General features: G+C 43.8%; 1 protein-coding gene across 14 annotated transcripts in view; it reads left to right on the forward strand.

Moving 5' to 3' along the window:
- Positions 1 to 14,332, forward strand: part of LOC140904640 (myelin-oligodendrocyte glycoprotein) — a 51,195-nt gene extending 36,863 nt beyond the window's left edge. For 5 of the 14 annotated variants that reach the window (XM_073327067.2, XM_073327058.2, XM_073327057.2 and 2 more), the window contains 3 exons: positions 1,306 to 1,326; positions 1,439 to 1,465; positions 12,194 to 14,332. In XM_073327067.2, the coding sequence (XP_073183168.1) occupies positions 1,306 to 1,326; positions 1,439 to 1,465; positions 12,194 to 12,729 (584 nt within the window). In that variant the 3' untranslated portion in view covers positions 12,730 to 14,332. Of the gene's footprint in view, positions 1 to 1,305; positions 1,327 to 1,438; positions 1,466 to 2,224; positions 5,837 to 8,342; positions 8,444 to 12,193 lie in introns of those variants that run through there. The other 9 variants (XM_073327069.2, XM_073327070.2, XM_073327068.2 and 6 more) reach the window with 6 other exon arrangements.
- The last annotated feature ends 6,231 nt before the right edge of the window (positions 14,333 to 20,563 follow it).

Here is a 20,563-nt window from a genome sequence, read left to right on the forward strand (position 1 = left end):
ATGGTACCCATTCTTTCTAGTAGCCCCCTGTCCCCTCTAACGGACAGGGAAACACCCTGTGTGTGACACAGTCCTCTGACTCACACTAACCCTTAGCCCTGCCCTCAGCAGAGTTAGCAGGTGCTTGCTCTGGCCCAGTGTATGCTGAGGAAAGGGCGAGGCAGGAGTTAAGCTTTTACATTCTTATGCAGAGTGGATTAATGCGGGGGCGGGGGTGTTCCTTGCCTGGGGAAGGGGAAATGGAGCTCTCAGCCTGAGCCCAAGGAGGCACTGAGAGATGTGCAGGTTCTGTCTCCACAGCCTCACCCCATCCCTGCTCTGGCCATCTCCCCACACAGCATGGACCAAGTCAGGGGAGCCAGCCCTGTCTCCCAACCTATGTTCCCCTTGCATGTTCCCCCATATGTCCCTTTCATCCCAAGCAAGGGCGGAGAGGCCTAGGCAGCACTGCCATGGGAGCGGGCGGGCATGGAGGGAGGGATGGAGCTGGAGTTGGAGGCCGTGGCAGAATTTCCCAGCTCAGCAGCAGAGGCCTCTCCTCCGTCAGAGGAAGGGGCTGGGCTCCCCAGCTCCGCTGTGCCAGCAGACCTGTCTGCTAAGATTCCTCCCCGTGCCCAGGGGGGAGCTCCAGGGGACACCCCACCACTCATCCATGCCCCATCCCTGGTGATTTTCCCCCGCTCAATAGCATCATCCCTTCCTGACCACAGCACGGGTCTAAGCAGCCTCCCTTAGCTTGTATGAACAGGAGGAAGGGTAGGTGTAGGTATTGCTCTGTCCTTTAATCACTGCTGTGAACATGTTCTTCACTTGCAGTAATAGTTATAAAATTCCTATGAGGTTCACATTGGCCAGGGATAGAGTAACTGGAAAAATTCATAGATTCCAGTGCCAGAAGGGACGGCTGTGATCATCTAGTCTGACCTGCATAACACTGGCCAGAAAACTGCCCAAATATTTCCTAGTGCAGGAAAAACATATCATCTTGATTTTAAAATTTTCATTGATGGCGAATGCACGACAATCCTCAGTAAATTGTTCCAGTGGTTAATTATGCTCACTGTTAAGTTTATGGAAATAAGGCGTATTTTTTTTTCATTTCATTAATTTTTAATTGAGCATTTCCAACCTTTCTGACACTCCTTGTTATTATTAGTCTTATTTAAGTATAGTCCCTTATAGTTAAAAAAGATTTAATTTGTGATAAGATCATGGGAACTCTTACAATGTAAACCACCCTTTAAATGTATGCTTGTTTCAATAAACTTCCTTACCATATATCTATTTCTATTGATTTGTTTTTAGAGAAGCTCCAGAATGAACTTCGTAAGTGCCATTCCCACCTTCTCCCAATAGAAACTTTATTATAAACTATTTCCCCTTCTGAGGGTCTTGTGCACAGGACAGCTCTCATCTCTCTGTATCTACTTTGTTTCAGAATTGAGAAGAGCTCAAATATATCAAGGTAAATTCAGCTGATATTTTATTCATGTCAAAATTGGGGTGATCTTTGCTGCCTTTCCTTTTGCAATGAACAGGCTCAGAGCAAGAGTGACAGGATTCAGATAGTATTTTCAGAGAGATGGGACAGATGTTCTCCTTTGGGTAAAGTGGTGATTAATGAGAGGGGATTTCCAATCTTTCCGGTCTTACACTGTTCTGACAGGATCATTTCCATTACACTGCTCAATACACTCTGCTGAAGAGCAATTTCCCAGACTCCCTGATTTAACTCTCCATTCCCTTCTAATGGAATATGAGGAAACAAGGAGCATGTTGGTCATCCATGGTGCTGGGGAGTTGGACTCTCTAAAGGATGTGGAGGGTCCCAGGGAATGTGGTCATCTATTTTACCTTATATTTAAACATTTGCAATGTACAGTGGATGGGGGATTGCTAATCAGATGTGGAGCCTTTCACTGGTAGGCCACTAGTCTCAATGCCACCAAGTGAGGCTGATTGTAGGGATCATTGTGCAACGAATAGCTGGTGACAGTTCAGTTACAAACAATTAATGGCTGTGCTCATTATCCTGAAATACTCATATTCATGGCTGAACGCACCACAGAGACTCACCTGCCCATTACCCTTGGAAATGAATTTTGCATGTGTCAGGTTTGAGGCAGATTGGCAGGATAGTGTAGGAGAATCTTGCACTGCACCTGGACAATAAATACGGAAAGAGCTTTAGCAGCCAGTGTTTAAATGCTTCTCTCCTTCCCAGAACTACATTCATGCAGCACTCTGGCTCAGTATCTGTCAGCAGAGTGTCAAGCGTGCTCAGAAGAGAGGGTGAGTAAAGGAAAGGAGAGTGGGGTGGAGCTCTCAGATGCAGTTTAAGTTGTTACCATCACAGAAAGCACCACATCTTTAGGGTTAAATTTAAATCATGATTCTGGAAAAGGAAACCTCGCAGTCGTAAATTAAAATAACTCATGGTGGAAAACCCAGAGAGAGAGAGGAATGAAATGGAGACATAGAGAAAATGTATACCTGAGGCTTCTGAAATGACACCTCACAAGATGCCTCAGCCTCCAGTCAAGACCCCATCCACACAGTCATGGAAATGGAAGGACTCAACAATCTGCCCACAAGAAGGGTGTCTTGGGAGAGGGAAAGCAAAAGGTTAAATTTGATGGAAAGCGTCTCGTGGTTATGAAATAAAAGGAAGTAAGGAAAAAATGACAGGTCAGAAAAGGGCAGTGAAGGATGGTATTTTTAAAAAACTGAAAGTAAAAAAACTGTGGTGTTGATTTTTAATTTTTAAAGACATAAAATTTTGATAAATTATAGCCAGATCACTGCTAACACCTCCAGCCAAGGTTGCCAAAGTGTTTCCATTCTAGCATCTGAATTCAGTTGCTTATGAAATGTTCACCTCTAGGACTGAGATTTTCCATTCCCGTCTCTGCCCTAAGGTGATACCTTTTTATAAAAAAAGGTTTCAGCAAAATGGTCCGGCTGGTCTTTAGGAAGAAATTCATTTTCCTGTCCCCAAGAAAGTTAGGTCTTGGTGCCCCAGTCACTCACTCACACACATCCACTGCACAGGTTCCCAAGCAAAACTACGACATTAACAACTTGTGTAACTTCACATTCATTCACTAAATGTTAGTCCTGGGCATTAGATGCCTCCTAGAGGAGTCCAGTAGATGAGGTTTCATCATCTTTCATTTTACGGTACAAAGTGGTAAATAGATGTCAGGAGACTTTTAGGATTCTGTTTGACAGCTCTGGCAGAATTCAACAGCCCCTTGTCGGATTCACTACAAATGTTCTAGAATTAATCTGTGGTGCTGTGAGACCTTGTCTATCAGTGATGAGGCCAATACGACTCTTTGGGAGGATTTTACAGCAGGAGTGAGGTCGGCATGGACTCAGGCTTATAATAAAAATTCAGTTTCAGCCTTACCTATGGAGTGACTAGGGACACTCCCTAATATAGGGAAAAAACAATGTCCTAATGTTTTAAGTGGCTACTGTGTCATTCATTTGTTTCTCATATGATGCACCCATGTCACTCACTCATGACAGACTACGGACTATCGTCCCTATTCCCATGCCAGGTACCTGGGAACCGTGGGCATAACCCACCAGACTTCTCAGGCTGGAGCCCACAAGGGCCTGGCTCTCCTGGGAATGCAGTGAGAGGCAGTGGCAGCCAGAGCAGCAGTGGGTTGGGGGAGCTTCTCCTTCAGCGACTTGGGGCCCTTTAACACTGAGCCACCAGCCAGATTCGAAGCTCAATGAAAGGGGAAAGTAGTAGAGCAATGTGTGGGTATAGTGGGGAAGGTTTTAGCTGCTTTTCAGGGGTTAAAATTTCCCTTAGAGGGAGATACAGGGAAGAGTGAGTCAATGTGGATGATGGAAACCATAAATGATGATAAGTAGATAGAACAGGATATATCCGTGCTGGCAGGGAGAGTGGGGAGCTTCAGTGAATCTCTGCTCGACCCCAGCAGAGCTCCCTGGGGCCCAGGACCAAGAGCCAGAAAACCAGGGAGTGCTCCAGCTGGGACGGGGCCTGTCAAGGTTCCTTCCCCACTCTGAACTCTAGGGTACAGATGTAGGGACCTACATGAAAGACCCCCTAAGCTTATTCTTACCAGCTAAGGTTAAAAACTTCCCCAAGGTACAAACTTTGCCTTGTCCTTGAACCATATGCTGCCACCACCAAGCGTGTTGCACAAAGAACAGGGAAAGAGCCCACATGGAGACATCTTCCCCCTCAAAATATCCCCCCAAGCCGTATACCCCCTTTCCTGGGGAAGGCTTGATAGAAATCCTCACCAATTTGTACAGGTGAACACAGACCCAAACCCTTGGATCTTAAAAACAATGAAAAATCAATCAGGTTCTTAAAAGAAGAATTTTAATTAAAGAAAAGGTAAAAGAATCACCTCTGTAAAATCAGGATGGTAAATACCTTACAGGGTAAGCAGATTCAAAACATAGAGAATCTCTCTAGGTAAAACCTTAAGTTACAAAAAGACACAAAAACAGGAATATACATTCTATCCAGCACAGCATATTTTACCAGCCATTAAACAAAAGGAAATCTAATGCATTTCTAGCTAGATTACTTACTAACTAGCAGAAGTTCTGAGGCTGCATTCCTGATCTGTTCCTGGCAAAAGCATCACACAGACAGACGAACCCTTTGTTCCCTCCCCTCCAGCTTTGAAAATATCTTGTCTCCTCATTGGTCATTTTGGTCAGGTGCCAGCGAGGTTATCTTAGCTTCTTAACCTTTAACAGGTGAAAGGGTTTTGCCTCTGACCAGGAGGGATTTTATAGCACTGTATACTGGTTACTCTTCCCTTTATATTTATGACAGGGCTGGTGGCTTGGAGTAAGTACCAAGAGCCAGTATTCACATGTGGGAGGGGTTCTAAGAACAACTGCTGCCATCAGCTGGGTGGTTCTGAGCTCATTTATTGGTTTAAGAAGAGCTCTCGGTGACCAGGCCAGGTGTAGGGCATAGGCCATTGGTGCCCCCTGACTCTGGACACCTTCCACATGTGTGGAATGCCAGAGGAGGAGTTTGTGAGAAAGACTAGCTGTAAGTGTAGGTCATGGCTGTATGTGGCATCTGTGTTAGTAAACCCCTTTAAAGACTTCAGGAATGATGTGAGCCAGGTGAGCTCGACAGTCACACCGTAGGATGGCCCTAGCAGTTATTACAGCAAGGCCTGTGTAATTACTTCCCTATTTCAGAGTGCCCCATAGCAATGTGAGGGGTTACACTGTGTCCCATCAGAGCGATGAACTGTGACATGGAGTAGAGCACGAACTGACAAGCAGGACATTACAAGGTGCCTGATGGCTGGCAGTTACATGACCCTCGTTTATTACTGGCCACTAACCTGTCTGTTTTATGGCCAAGGCTGCCAGAAGACTCCAGTAAAGTGAAAGGTATTACAGCTGCATGTATCCTGGCTGTTCTAGACTGAATTCACTGTTAACCCTGGTGCTATGAAGAGTAGTTTCAGAGTCAGCAGCTGCTCAAGCCATACCCCATTGCTCACTGAGCATTGCCTACCTTGTATCACTGGTATGTTTGCCCCTGTGTTGTATTGAAGTCTGGTGCTTAGAGACCAGTGTTCTCCAACTGGTTTTTGAATGTTATAATTCTTGACGTCTGATTTGTTGAAATCAATGGGACTCTTTCTTTTGACTTCAGTGGACTTTGGATCATGCCCATAGTGGATAAAGTTGGACTAGGTGACTTGGTTTATTTCATAGAATCATAGAATATCAGGGTTGGAAGGGACCTCAGGAGGTCATCTAGTCCAACCCTCTGCTCAAAGCAGGACCAATCCCCAATTAAATCATCCCAGCCAGGGCTTTGTCAAGCCTGACCTTAAAAACTTCTAAGGAAGGAGATTCCACCACCTCCCTAGGTAACGCATTCCAGTGTTTCACCACCCTCCTAGTGAAAAAGTTTTTCCTAATATCCAACCTAAACCTCCCCCACTGCAACTTGAGACCATTACTCCTTGTCCTGTCCTCTTCTACCACTGAGAATAGTCTAGAACCATCCTCTCTGGAACCACCTCTCAGGTAGTTGAAAGCAGCTATCAAATCCCCCCTCATTCTTCTCTTCTGCAGACTAAACAATCCCAGTTCCCTCAGCCTCTCCTCATAAGTCATGTGTTCCAGTCCCCTAATCATTTTTGTTGCCCTTCGCTGGACTCTCTCCAATTTATCCACATCCTTCTTGTAGTGTGGGGCCCAAAACTGGACACAGTACTCCAGATGAGGCCTCACCAATGTCAAATAGAGGGGGACGATCACGTCCCTCGATCTGCTCGCTATGCCCCTACTTATACAACCCAAAATGCCATTGGCCTTCTTGGCAACAAGGGCACACTATTGACTCATATCCAGCTTCTCGTCCACTGTCACCCCTAGGTCCTTTTCCGCAGAACTGCTGCCTAGCCATTCGGTCCCTAGTCTGTAGCTGTGCATTGGGTTCTTCCGTCCTAAGTGCAGGACCCTGCACTTATCCTTATTGAACCTCATCAGATTTCTTTTGGCCCAATCCTCCAATTGGTCTAGGTCCCCCTGTATCCTATCCCTGCCCTCCAGCGTATCTACCACTCCTCCCAGTTTAGTATCATCCGCAAATTTGCTGAGAGTGCAATCCACACCATCCTCCAGATCATTTATGAAGATATTGAACAAAACCGGCCCCAGGACCGACCCCTGGGGCACTCCACTTGACACCGGCTGCCAACTAGACATGGAGCCATTGATCACTACCCATTGAGCCTGACAATCTAGCCAACTTTCTACCCACCTTATAGTGCATTCATCCAGCCCGTACTTCTTTAACTTGCATCTGATGAAGTGAGCTGTAGCTCACGAAAGCTCATGCTCAAATAAATTGGTTAGTCTCTAAGGTGCCACAAGTACTCCTTTTCTTTTTGCGAATACAGACTAACACGGCTGTTCCTCTGAAACCTGTCAAGAATACTGTGGGAGACCATGTCAAAAGCTTTGCTAAAGTCAAGAAACAATACATCCATTGCTTTCCCTTCATCCACAGAACCAGTAATCTCATCATAGAAGGCGATTAGATTAGTCAGGCATGACCTTCCCTTGGTGAATCCATGCTGACTGTTCCTGATCACTTTCCTCTCATGTAAGTGCTTCGGGATTGATTCTTTGAGGACCTGCTCCATGATTTTTCCGGGGACTGAGGTGAGGCTGACTGGCCTGTAGTTCCCATGATCCTCCTTCTTCCCTTCCCTATTTGTACCTTCAAAAATCCCTTACAAGAAGGTATTAAGGAAACTGAGTAGCCATGTGGAGAGATGTAAAGTTCTGGCACTGAATCAAACTGGCTAACAGATGGAAAGTAAAATGTGAGACAAAAAGGGTCAGTTTTGATACCAGCTTGAAGTTGAGTGTGTCCTACAACGTTCCATACTAATACTGGAGTTATTTACTTTTACCAACTTGAGAAAGGGTCCTGGGTATCATTGTGTGTAGCTCAGTGGAAATCTCTTTTTAAAGTGCAGCAATGGTCAAAAAGCAAACAATGTTCACATGCATATGTATGCAATGGAGAATAATATGAAAAATATTTAGCCACTATATAAATCAATTGAATGCTCTTGTGATGCTGATAGGTGTGGGGGATTGAACCTGGGACCTCTGGTGCTTAGTGCGTGGGCCTCTACTGCATGAGCTAAAAGCCACCTGGCTGTTAGCTAAGGCTTGTAGAGCAGACTCATTTTATCTCTCTCTCTCTAAGTGTTCCCAGTGCCACTACATGGGACAGAACACCACACCCAGGAGGTGTGTGGGTTACACTCTCACCTGGATACTATATGCATAGGGCCCTTCATTTTTGGTTTTTATTTTATTTAATTTTTCCCAGGAATTTATTGGTGTTTTAGTACTACAACAACAAAAAGAGGTGAAAATTAGTGGAAAAAACTATTAATAATTTTTCTGGGTAAATATCAGGGTTTATTTTGGTGGACAGAAGGACAGGGGAAAAGAGTATTTGGTAGGTTAATGCTTTGATGAATGGAATTTTGGTTTGCTGCAGACCTAAAACACAACTCAAAACACAATGCCACCTCAGAGTTTAAGAAAACAATACATCTCTAACCCCCAAATAAAACTTTTCATTTGAATAAACATCGTACTGTTGTAGACTTAAAACTATTAGCCTATAAATATTTACATTGAATAATTTGGCCACACCATTTGCAGCGCATACACTCAACTGCATCCTTTCCTACTGTTTTTATTTTTTAAAATTTTGAATACTTCCTTGTGTTCTGAAACCTATTCTGATACAGATTTTCGTTTTCTTCCCATTTTAGTGTGTCATATCTTTAAATTATCTGCTAACAGCTTGAAATGTGTATGTGGTGGGCATGAGATTCATCAGTATGTTCAGATGTGCATGCACTTCAGAGCTTGCGTGAGTGCCTGTTTGTTTATTGTGTGTATCTTTAGACTAGTAAGTAGCTGTGTGACTCATGCCCTCTCACCTGGAGTGCCCTTTACACTGCTTTGCTGCTGTAGCCTCTAGTCTGGGCAACCCACAAGTGGCCTCCAGCATGTAAGTCATTCCCACCTATGTCTGTGTGCACTTGCAAACTGCCAGTCACACTCAGACTCTCACTAGCCCAGGGGTGGCCAAACTGTGAGTTGTGAGCCACATGCGATTCTTTTACTGCTGAAGTGCGGCTCGCAGAGCCCTGCATGTGCCCTCCTCTCCATTCTCCACCTACCAGACTGAGGGTGGGTGCAGAGCTCGGGACCTTTGCCTTGCAGTGGGGTGGTGGGGTAGGGGCTTTAGCCCAGCAGGGAGGGGGGGTCTCGGGGTTTCTGCCCAGTGGGGCACACCTGCCTGGGCTCAGGGCTTCAACAGGAGCAGGGCTGAAGTCCTGAGCCCTGTGAGGCACCTCCTGCGGGGCTGAAGACCCGAGCCCCAGCCCCAGCAGGTGTGCCCCAGCTTTTGAACTTCTGAAGATTGTTGTATGCGGCTTGAAGGGCCAGTAAGTTTGGCCACCCCTGCACTATCCTGAATTACAGGCAGGGTGACCCCAGCCCCCTCCCAGTCCCAGACTTTCCCAAGAAATGTACATTTTATACTGTCCAGCTCTCTCCTTGACAATGCAAGCTTATATAAAGTTTGTCATTTTATTAATAGAAATGTGATCACAATTCTTGTTATGCCAAATGGAGTTCCCAAACACTTCAATTCAAACACACTGGTTTAGATAAAACAAGTTTGTTAATTGCAAAGAGATAGATTTTAAGTGAGTACAAGTAATGAGGCATAAAAATCAGAAATGGTTACAAGAAAAATAAAGATAAAATGCAACTAATGCCTAACTTAACAAACTGTGTTACGTTCACAGCCAAGTTTCTATCATCTTACTGGGCAAACTTCTTGGCCATGAGCCCCTTTTCTGTGTAATGGCTGCTTCCTTTATTCCTTCTGATGCAGTCAACTGATGGACAGCAAATGAGAGAGGAAGAAGAGGAGTGGGTCTTGGGGTGTTTGTCCGCCTTTTGTAGTGTCAGTCCCTCCTTTGAAAAACATTCCCAGCTGAGATTCAGGAGACGGAGAGTCCATAGGCGAGGATGTTTCCTGCTCGTTTTTCGTCACCTGTTTGAGGTTTCTTTGTCTACCCTTCCTGCTTGATGACTCTGTTTACTGCTTAAGTGCAAATTAAGCAGATCACACATTGCTTTGTTTAGGACAGACCTGTTTGCCAACTTCTGTTTGGTCAGGACTGTGGTTTGGAATATGCGTTAATAACACCATAAAGTGGAACCTTCTATCTTACATACTATGTTGCCCCACAAATTTTATCAGGAGAATATTGACCAGAATTTATGAGTTTTCAGAAAATACCTCATAAGGCATACTGTGTACAAATATTATTTCAATAGTGTGCAAGTGAGAAATATAATGGTACAGACTATCACAGCATCTACTATATATTATCTAATATTATTTTAATTAAACTCACTTTATAGGTAACAATTTACATTTATGAAATAACAGAATTTGGAATTAGAAAATAGAACCCACTAGAACATAAACCCCAACTTTATGCATTCCCTTTTCATTTTCTCAGTTTTCAGCCTCTGTAAGCCCAGAGTTTGGAGGAAAATTTCTTAGGATGTTTAGTTAACCCTTGAGCAATCCTCTTGTGCAGTCTTTGTTTACTGTTTTGATTTCCAGCTTAAATATCAATATGTATTCCTTAGTGTGATGTGGTGCCTTCTTGATTGAACAGTTATCCCTCTGCTCCTTTCTGGCTTACAGTTCCTTTGTTCTCTGACAATTTTTCTATTCCTTTCACTTCATCTTATATACCTCAGCATGCTGTCCAGATGTTTTATTTTACAGTCCTTACTATTTTTTCATTTTCACTACAACTCTTTTCCTCCTTATTTCTTAAGTCTTTAATTATAGTTTATCTTTTGTTGCAATTTATTTTATTCCCATTTCATTCTTGCTTTACTTAATAGTTTTCTAACAGTGTTTTTCTAATAATTTCTTAGATTACATCAAGACTCTAGTTATTTTGCCTCTTGTTTAATTTCACTATTCTTCCTTTAACGTTTCCACTTTTCCCCTTATACCACTGCCTTTTTTCTTTCAAAGTACTGTCCCTTTTGTCACTGTTCCTACTATTTCTGTCTGTCCTGTCCCCCCTGAACTGGATTTTCTCCCTTCCAGCTCTGTTCCTGGAAACCCTCTGGTGACGCAACTCGCCCACTGGGGTCTGTATCCACTGGCTCCCCACTTACTGTGTCCCTTCTTTTCTGGTGTTGGTTGCTGCCTCTTCCGCTACTGGCCTCTCTCTCGCCCAGTACTGGGCAGTTTCCTCCAGACTCCACCAGCCATTTTTGCGGCTGCCCATTTAGCCTGCACTCAGCATTGTCATCCCCCTCCCCCTTTTCCTTCCCCACAAGCCATCCCAGCTCCAGCTCACCCCTTTTCAGTTGCCCTGCAATCCTTGGAGTTCTTTTGAGTCTCCCCAGAACAGTTATTTTGGGCTCCCCTCTTTTTTTAAAAAAGAAATTCTAAACCCAATGAAACTGCCTCCGAGCTGCCAACCTGTGTTGCTCCTATCACTCCTTTGACACAACAGTGTCCAATAAAGGTGGGGCAGAGAGTAGGCTGAGTGGGATACAGGGTGTATTGGGGCAAGAGGGAGGCTGGGGGCGGGGTGCAGAGGACAATGGTGGGGAGGGAGATGGAGGGGATTGAATGGCAGCTGAGGAAGGGGGGGGGGAAGAGTCCCTTTCCAGCAGCCAAGGAAGATAGTGTTGCCAGTTTTCGCCCACTGATCAAGACTCACAGGATTTTGGCATCTGCAGGGGGAGCTTTTATGATGACACAAGAAGTTCCTCTCGTCCTGTCATTTTCAGGGCAGGCATGCAGCCAGAGCTCTGTGCAAGAGCTGAGGACACAGCTCTGCCTTGCCATACAGGAAAGAGGAGAGTAGGGAGTCAGGGTCGTGGTGCTGCTGGCACCTGGAGAGAGGAGTCCCAGGGCAGGCGAGTGGGGAACTCAGAGGAAATAGTGCAGCTGGGTTCCAGTCCTAAGGCAGTGGGAGACGGAAGTGTTGCTGCTGGGTCATGATAGCACAACAGTGAAAAACAAACCAACTAAAAAACACACAACCCTAGACTAAAAAACAATACTTGATTTTAAGAAAGCCTCATGAGTTGAGGGTCTGGCGCCTGATTTTTGATGTCTTGAGGCTGGCAATACTGCTTGCATGTTAGCACATTCTCTAACAGTGACTGATTTAGTAGGGAAGACAAGCCCTCCCAGGGCACGGCAAGAGGCGTTTCTCTGCAGTGGCGTTCTCTTCCTTTGTTCCCTATTATCACTTTCTATATAATCTGATGGGAAAACATAGTAAAGCTGGTTCATCTCTCTGGAGAGGCTGAGGGACAGATAGGGAAGGTTTTAAATTTCAGGCCTGAATCAGTTGATGCTTTTACTCTGCCAGTAGAATGAATCATTCTGGCACTTTCCTGAGCTTTTTGATCTACTCCCTGTTCAGAGCTGGGTAAACTGGAGGAAGAAGAGTCACTAATTTGCTGACAGCTCAGACAGATTATGTCACAGAAATGAATACAACCTTGCCTAGAGCCAAGATCTGCCTCTAAAACTCTGATTTTTCTCTCTCTGCAGCCAGCGTGATTCTGGATCCAATCACTGCTCATCCTGATCTCATCCTGTCTGAGGATCATAAATGTGTAACAAAAGGAGATACAGCACAGAATGTGCCAGACAATCCTGAGAGATTTGATTCTTCTGTGTGTGTCCTGGGTTCTGAAGGTTTCACATCAGGGATACATTACTGGGAGGTGGAAGTGGGGAATGGTGGTGACTGGTGGGTTGTAGGGGTTGCCAGAGAGTCTATAAGGAGGAAGGGATGGCTCAATTTTAGCCCAGTGGAGAAGATCTGGGCTGTGGAGTGTGACTGGGGTAAATACCAGGCTCTTGACTCCTCTGTGATCCATCTGCCCCTGAATGAGCGACTTGGGAAAATTGGGGTTTCTCTGAACTTTGAAGAGCACCATGTAGCATTTTATGATACTGATAACATGGTGGCAATATATACTTTCAAAGAGGTCTCTTTCTCTGATGAGAAAATCTTTCCTTTCTTCTGTGTCTGGAGAACTCCAGGAAAATATATGAAACTGTGTGACCGAGAAAAGAGGTAGCCCTACATTTTCAAGTGTCCATTATTTTTTGTGCCAGCTCTCAAAATTAGTGGGCACTTGTGAAAATTTAAAGCAAATTACTTCTCTGTGCCCAGAATTTTGTACCTTTCAAAACTAGAAAGCATGAATGGTTGGGAGAAAATGTCAATGGCACAGCATTTACCCAAGCTATTTTTCTGACCTCTAGTATTCTGGAGGCCAAATGTGATAAATGAAGGCGGGTGGGGGCGGAGGCAGGGGGCAAGAGCTCCCTTTTATGAACACATAGCCAGCCAGTTAGCTGAAAATTCCTCTTAGTAGCTGTTCTCTGCTTGCTTTACCTGTAAAGGGTTAAAAAGTCCCCTACGTAAAAAAAAAAGAAAAGAAAACGAGTGGGCACCTAACCAAAAGATCCACTGGGAAGGCTAGAACTTTTTAAAATTGGGAAAGAACTTTCTCTTTGTCATTCTCTGGGCTGCAGGGACATGGAGCAGCAATGCTTTAAGCAGGAGTGCTGTGTAAGGTTTGAACCAGGTATGAAAAAGTATCTTCCATACCTAGAAGGAATCATTTGATAGGGAATGTTTAGATAAACGCAATCAGGTTTATTTCTTTATTTTGGCTTGTAGATCTCCCCAGATGCTTTTGTTTGCTTGTAACCTTTAAGCTGAACCCTATTTTGGGTGCTTAATTTTTGGAATTCCTCTTAAAATCTAGCAAAAGCCTAAGTTCCAGATGTATTTTCTTTCTTTTTTTAATAAAGTTTACTTTTTTTAAGAACAGGATTTGGATTGTTGGGTCCTAAGAGCTTTGTGCCTATGTTGTTTGATTAGCTGATAGCAACAGCTAATTTCCTTTGTTTTCTTCTCAGCTCTCCCCGGAGGTGGGGTGAAAGGGCTTGAGGGTACCCCACAGTGGGGAATTCCCAAGTGCTCCTTCCTGGGTCCAAGGGATTTTTTTTTTTTTGCATTTGGGTGGTGGCAGCATTTATCAAGCCAAAGTCAGAGAAAAGTTGTAACCTTGGGAGTTTAATACAAGCCTGGAGTGGCAAGTATTAACTTTTAGAATCCTTGTGGGCCCCCACCTTCTGCACTCGAAGTGCCAGAGTGGGAATTCAGCCTTGACACCAAGTCTACACAGGGTCTGAATGAACTCTCTCCTGTCCCCTCTCCTATTGACGGGCTGGCAGAAAAGACATCAGGAACAGACCGTATTTGCATAGACACACCTACTCTGCCTAGGTGCACACCATGATTGAGCTTCTTTCCCAAAATGATCAATTATGGCTGGTTTGGGGTTATAAATGACTTTAGTACTTGAATACAGGGGTAATGAAATGTTGTTATCCTGATTGTATGGGTAAAGGACAGCAGAACTGTTCATAGCATGCCCTGACTGAGGTTTCATTTAGGGTGACCCCCCCCCACTAAACAGGGTTAGGGTTGCAAAATCCCAGTGAAAGGGAAAGAGGGTGGGGACAGGAGATTGTATCTGGTTGTATGGGTGCTGCCTAAAGAGTCCTAGACACCATTCGACTTTCACTACAGAGCTGGAGAGGTAATCCCAAAGGCAAGGGGAAATAAGGTGGGATAGTAAAATGCGGTGTAGATAGGTCTTGGAGAGAGGAATCTGGGAAAGGGAGAATGTAGGGATTGACTTTTTTTTCTGGATAAATGCTGATAACTGCAAAGTAACGCACATTGAAAAACGTAATCCCAGCTATGCAAAATGATGGAATCTAAATTAGTTCCTTTTCCTTGTGATGCCACATGATTGGAACATGACCATTTATATCATTAATATTGCCACTATTATACAATTGCAACAAATCTTGTACAAAGTATGTCATGTATGGTATCAATGGAAAAGTTACCATCAATCAAATATCACTATCCTGTTTGTATGTGCATATCATTTTTGTATCTGAAGTTATGAATATTGACTATATACCTGTTTTTTAAATGTGTTTGTTTCTGGGGAAACACCTACAAGGTTGTTTGCACCAATCTAGCCAGCACTAAAATCTTGGGATTAGAAGAACCCTTTATTTGATTAAATTGTTTTTAAATAACCACTCATCATTAAGTCTAGTGTCTGAGTGATGAAACAAGGGTTTGGATACCTAAAGAGACTATATTTCTGACTTCTTGTTAACCAGTGTGATGAGACAGAAGTTTATTCTTCCATAGGATATGCCAAGTCAGTCACAAAAATAATCAGCAGTTTGGGGTGGGACTGCCCCATTTCTCGGCAGTTTGTTCTGAATTTTGTATTTTCAGCTGTGACCCACTGAAGGACAGTGACATTTGGCATACTTTTTGCAAGATTCACAGAAACAGGTCAATTAAGCTTTGGATCAGAACGCCACGCTATTCAAACATTTTAATGGTTAAAGAGTAATTACAATGAGTGAGCAATGACCATATGAGGGTCTTGACATAAAAAACCCTGGAAGGTTTATGCTCACAAAAGGGGTTATCCTTTAGGAAGAAAATTACTGATCAAGAACTGAAAAATCTGTTCGTGGCCAATGATCAGAAAGCAGGGGCTCCACTCTCACCTGCCCCAAATGCAGCTGCTGAAGCAGAAGCAGTGGGAATGCTAGCAGCACAAAATGAACAACAATTTGAACATGAACAAAAACGGGCAGATCTTCAATTGCAGGAAAAGCAAAAGATAAGAAGCTCATCAAAGGTGGATGGAACAGATGGCTGCTGAGAAAAGGGCTCATCAAAAACAGCTAGAAGCTGCCAGCCTTCAGCTCCAAGTCTTGGAAAAGGAAAAGAATCTGCCACAGCCTGAAACTCCATCTGCCCTCCACAATAGCAAAAATTGGGAAAGGACTTGTCCCGTTTACAAAGATACTGAAGACATGGAGGAATTTTTGTCTACCTTTGAACATCTATCCAGTTTTCACAAGGACTCAGATGAACAATGAATGCCTGTCCTGCTAACCAGGTTGACTGGAAAAGCCAGAGTGGTATTGAATGAATTAAGAGCGCAAGAAGCATTAGATTATGTGCTCTTTAAAGATCCCGTGTTAAAGTGATTCAAGGTCACTCCTGAATCTTACAGGGTAAAGTTTAGACATTTTAAAATGTCTAATGACTGTACTTTTGTGGAATAAGTGGCTTTTGTTAAAAAGTGGGTTGTGGGAGCAAAGGCTCATGGGAAGTTTGAGACATTTTTGGATTTAATCACTTTGGAACAATTTTTTTGGGCATTGTAAAATATTCAGCTATTTATCAGCTATTCAGCTATTCTATTATGTCATAATCTGATCTGAGTAAACGTGATAGGACACCTCATATTATGCACTACTCCTAGTGACACTCTCCAATGGATCCCCATCCTCCACCCACCGTGAGGTAGGTAGGAGCGGATCATTATTATCCCTGCTTGAAAAAGGGAGAAGCTAAGGCTGAGAAAGGAGAATTGACCTGTCTTAGGTCACACAGCCAGTCAGTGGCAGAGTTGGGAATAGGACCCAAGAGCCCTAATTTTCAAACTAACCATCGTATCTTGAATTTCATACATTGAATGACCTGAATAAAGTGCTCTCAAATGAGATCCAGACCAACAACAGTGCACAGTAATTATTCAGCAAGTATTTTAGGAGAACTGGAATGTTAGAGAGAATCATGAACTGCTCAGAGACAATTAATGCAGAGAAGCAGCAAAATTCGTCAAACATATGACTGGTTAGGACTTATTTACTTGGTCTTAAAAGAGAACAACAAGGATCAATCAGGGTAGAGACTGAGGACGGGAGGCTGAGGGTTCTCACCAGAGAGCCCAAAGGATGGCCCAGGTCACTGGTGGGGATCACTGCCCGAGCCCTATTTCAGCCCCAATTTTTGGGAGTACCTCCCACAATGGGAGCTGCAGAGCACTCCCCCGCGACACACACACACACACCCCCCTCCTGGTGTTGGGAGGGGAACAGGAGAAGGGACAAAAGAAGCAAGAGAAGAAGAGAAAGGAGGGAGGGATGGATGGAGGAAAAGGTGAAACAAAAAGGACAAACCCTAGTGTCCCCAGTGATTCTAAGGGACAAAATTCTAGGTGCAGAATAAAATTCTGCCTCCTTAAGCTCATGTTTTCCACACCTAGAATTCAACTGTCACCAGATGGATCAGACTGAACAGGTTTCAAACCTCAAGGAGGCTCTTACCTTCTAAACAGGGGTGTCTGTTTTCTAGTAAAATCAGTAAAAGGAAAGGAGAAAACTCAAAAGAGGTTCCTCCTCGCGCTCAAGTACATGAACCCTAATACTCTCTCAATCCTCAAAGAGAGACCTCAAGAAGGAGACTTGCTGAAGCAAAGCCACAGGGGTCTCTGAGGTTTCCCTGACCCCTCGCCCCTGTCCTGCCTGGCTGATGTCAGCATCTCTCTGTGAGGTCACCACCTCCCCACCACCTTTGACCAATAGTCTGAGGTCCTGCAAAAGGCCTTTGTGATCTCACTGCCACACCCCTCCCTTGCTGTGCTAATGTCCTGCCGCTGGCCAGGCACTTTGGAGCTTTGAGCTGCTCCCTGTGGATCACCCCACTCAATGAGTGTTCGTTCTAGGAAGCAAGCCGGCTAGACAGTAAAATATCACACGCTGCTCCCCATGCTACACTCAGTTTTTCAGAAATGATCAGACTTTATGGCCAGAAGAGACCCTTAGAGCATCTAATCTGACCCCCTGCGTATCACAGGCCTCCAGTATGACACAATAGCTACTTTTTGGGCAAACACATTCCAGAAAGGCATCTAGTCTTCATTAAATGACATCAAGAGATGGAGAATCCACCACTTTCCTTGGTAGCTTGTTCCTGTGGTGAATCATCCTCGCTGTTGAATATTTGTGCCTTATTTGTAATATGAATTTGTCTCTTTTCACCTTCCAGCCATTGGGTCTTGTTATGCCTTTCTCTGCTAGATTAAAGAGCCCTTTAATACCCAATATTTTCTCTCCATTAAGGCACTTCAACACTTCAATGAAGCCACCTTTCAATCTTCTTTTGATAAGCTGAACAGGTTGAGCTCTTTCAATAGCTCACTAGAAGGCATTTTTCTCCAGCCCTCAGAACATTTGGTGGCTCTTTGCTGCCCCAGCTCCAATTTCACAACATCTTTGTCAAATGAGGACACCAAAACCGGAGGCAGTATTCCAATATCAGCCTCACTGTGACGTTATTGACATCATCTGTAACTGGATAGATCACTGTTGCGACCACTGTTATATATTTGCAGCCAATATTGTATAAAGGTTGTTGTGTAAGGGGTCTATGGAGAGGTTATGATTGGCTGATTATAATTATGCTATCTGTTTATGTGTATCATTTTTGTAGCTGAAGTTATGAATATTGTGTGGGGGGTTCAGAGCTGGGGTTTGGGGGGGATATTTATTTGGGGGGTCCATGTTCAGAGCTGGCACTCTGGGTATGTTGAGTGACTGGAGCTGGGGGCAATATCTGAAATTTAATATTTTGTGTATGTCTATAGGAGCGGTTCTCAACCTTTCCAGGCTACTGTACCCTTTTCAGGAGTCTGATTTGTCTTGTGTACCCCCAAGTTTCACCTCACTTAAAAACTACTTGCTTACAAAACCAGACCTAAAGATATGAAAGTGTCACACAACACACAATTACTGAAAAATTGCTTCCTTTCTCATTTTTACCATATAATTATAAAATAAATCAATTTGGAATATAAATATTGTACTTACTTTTCCGTGTATAGTATATAGAGCAGTATAAATAAGTCACGGTCTGTATGAAATTTTTGTTTGTACTGACTTTGCTAGGGCTTATAATATAGTCTGTTGTGAAACTAGGCAAATATCTAGATAAGTTGATGTACCCCCTGGAAGACCTCTGCATACCCCCAGGGATACGTGTACCCCTGGTTGAGAACCACTGCCTATAGTGCGGGGGATATTTGCAGCTGGGGTTGGGCATCTGGCAACAAGGTGGGTTCAGTTTTTATTCATTTCCCTTTTCACACTGAGATTTTCCTGGGATCACAGTGCCTGGAGTGATATGGCAACCGCAGGGACCCTCCTGCTTGCCTCAGCCAGGAAACCATCCCCACTGGAATCCAGGGAGAAGGGCGGGGTCAAGCACATGGAGGGTACCATGATGCTCTTGGGGAACATTTGCCTGTGCATGAGCCTTGTCTGTGAACTGACCCAGAGAGACCCTGCCCAGGGGCTGCTCAGATATTATAGTGGCTGGGATTTCTCTGGAGTGCCTAGGGAAGATGGGGAGAGAGGAGAGAAAATGTGGGCTGACTGGGTGGAGATTTTTGGCTCAGTGCAAGTTGATGAAGTTTTTGTGCTGTTGCCATTTGTCCCTGTCCTGGGTCCTCCATCCTTCTTGTTCTAAGTGAACTTTCCCATCATGCACCACTAGGGACCCTGGGTTCTAGCCAGTATCCCCCCCATCTGCTGGGAGGCACATGTAAGATATTCCCCTGGTTACCTTGCCACCCTCTCCCTGTAACTGCAGAAACAGACAGAAGCCAAGAGGCAGAAAATCATCCAGGAGTGGAAGAAGCTATGTGGGTTTCTGCAAGAGCAGCTTCCTGCTGTCCCAGCTGAAAAAGCTAGACAGAGCCATTGTCAAGAGAGGGGATGAGAGGATCTCTGAACTGTCCCTGGAGATTTCCCTGCTCAGTGAACTGCTCAGTGAAATGGGAGGAGAGAATGGATAGGAGCCACTGCGCCAATCTGTACAGGTGAGACTGTGCCGCTGTAATGTTAATACACAGCATTTCTTTTCTGAAACTTTTTATTACGGCAAAAATACAATAAAATGTTAACTTACTATATCATACATGACTTATTCAGCATCATGTTAATATTCAACGAACCTGGCTAAAGATTCTGACTCATCGACTGGCAAGCCCTCCTCCTCTGAGTACGCTACAAAGGATGACCAAATTTCTAAACACCTATCCTCTTTTTGGCACTTCTCTTGTGTACGTACTTGGTGTGAAAGCTGTTCCATTACAAGAAGAGTCCATATTTTACAATACCACAATTCCATAGGACAAGAAGTCACATTTTTCCAATAATATGCAACACTTAGCCTTGCTGCTAACCATAATAAATAAATAAATAAATTTGTCTTTCTTTTTAAAATGTACATCCTTTATTGAACTTTAAGGAAGCAGGTCAGGAGACCTCTGGGAAGCTGCCATTTTGTTATAAGATGAATCTCTTTAATAATTGCCTCCCCAAACTGTCTAGTTCCTGGACACAACCACCATATGTGCAAGTATGTTCCCTTTTCCCCACCACCCTTCCAACAGATTGCATCCCTAGCAGTAAAAATATGATTGATCTTAACTTGAGTCAAATGCCATCTATACAGTAATTTATAAAAATCTTTGTGAGCTACACAAATTGAAGATGTATATGTATATCCCCTTTCCCACTCTATCAATATCAATATCTTTGCCCATATCCTTCTCCCATCTTTTTATCTGGGTTGTTTTCCTATCAACATCTTTTTTCAATCAAAATTGTGTATATTTTAGAAATTAAACCTTTTGTTCCAGGTTCCTCCTTTGGATCAACTCCTTAAATGTGGTCAAAGGTCTAGATAGAGACATCTTGTATCCAGATTTCACAATAAAATGTTTGGTTTGTAAATATTGAAAATATGGGATCTTAATAATTATTATTAGCTATCTCTTGGTATGATTTCAAATTGGGACCCAGGAACAGCTGTCCAAACTGAGTAATCTCAGCTCTTACTCACAATGCGTAGTCACTTTGATATTTCCTAGTGATAAATTTGTGACTAGTAATAAAAGTAGCTAAGGGAGAGGGCCTCAGGTAAAGGAATTTTTAAAAAGTTGT

This window comes from Lepidochelys kempii, chromosome 14 (genome assembly GCF_965140285.1).
Source record: "Lepidochelys kempii isolate rLepKem1 chromosome 14, rLepKem1.hap1, whole genome shotgun sequence".
Classification (NCBI taxonomy): domain Eukaryota; kingdom Metazoa; phylum Chordata; order Testudines; family Cheloniidae; genus Lepidochelys; species Lepidochelys kempii.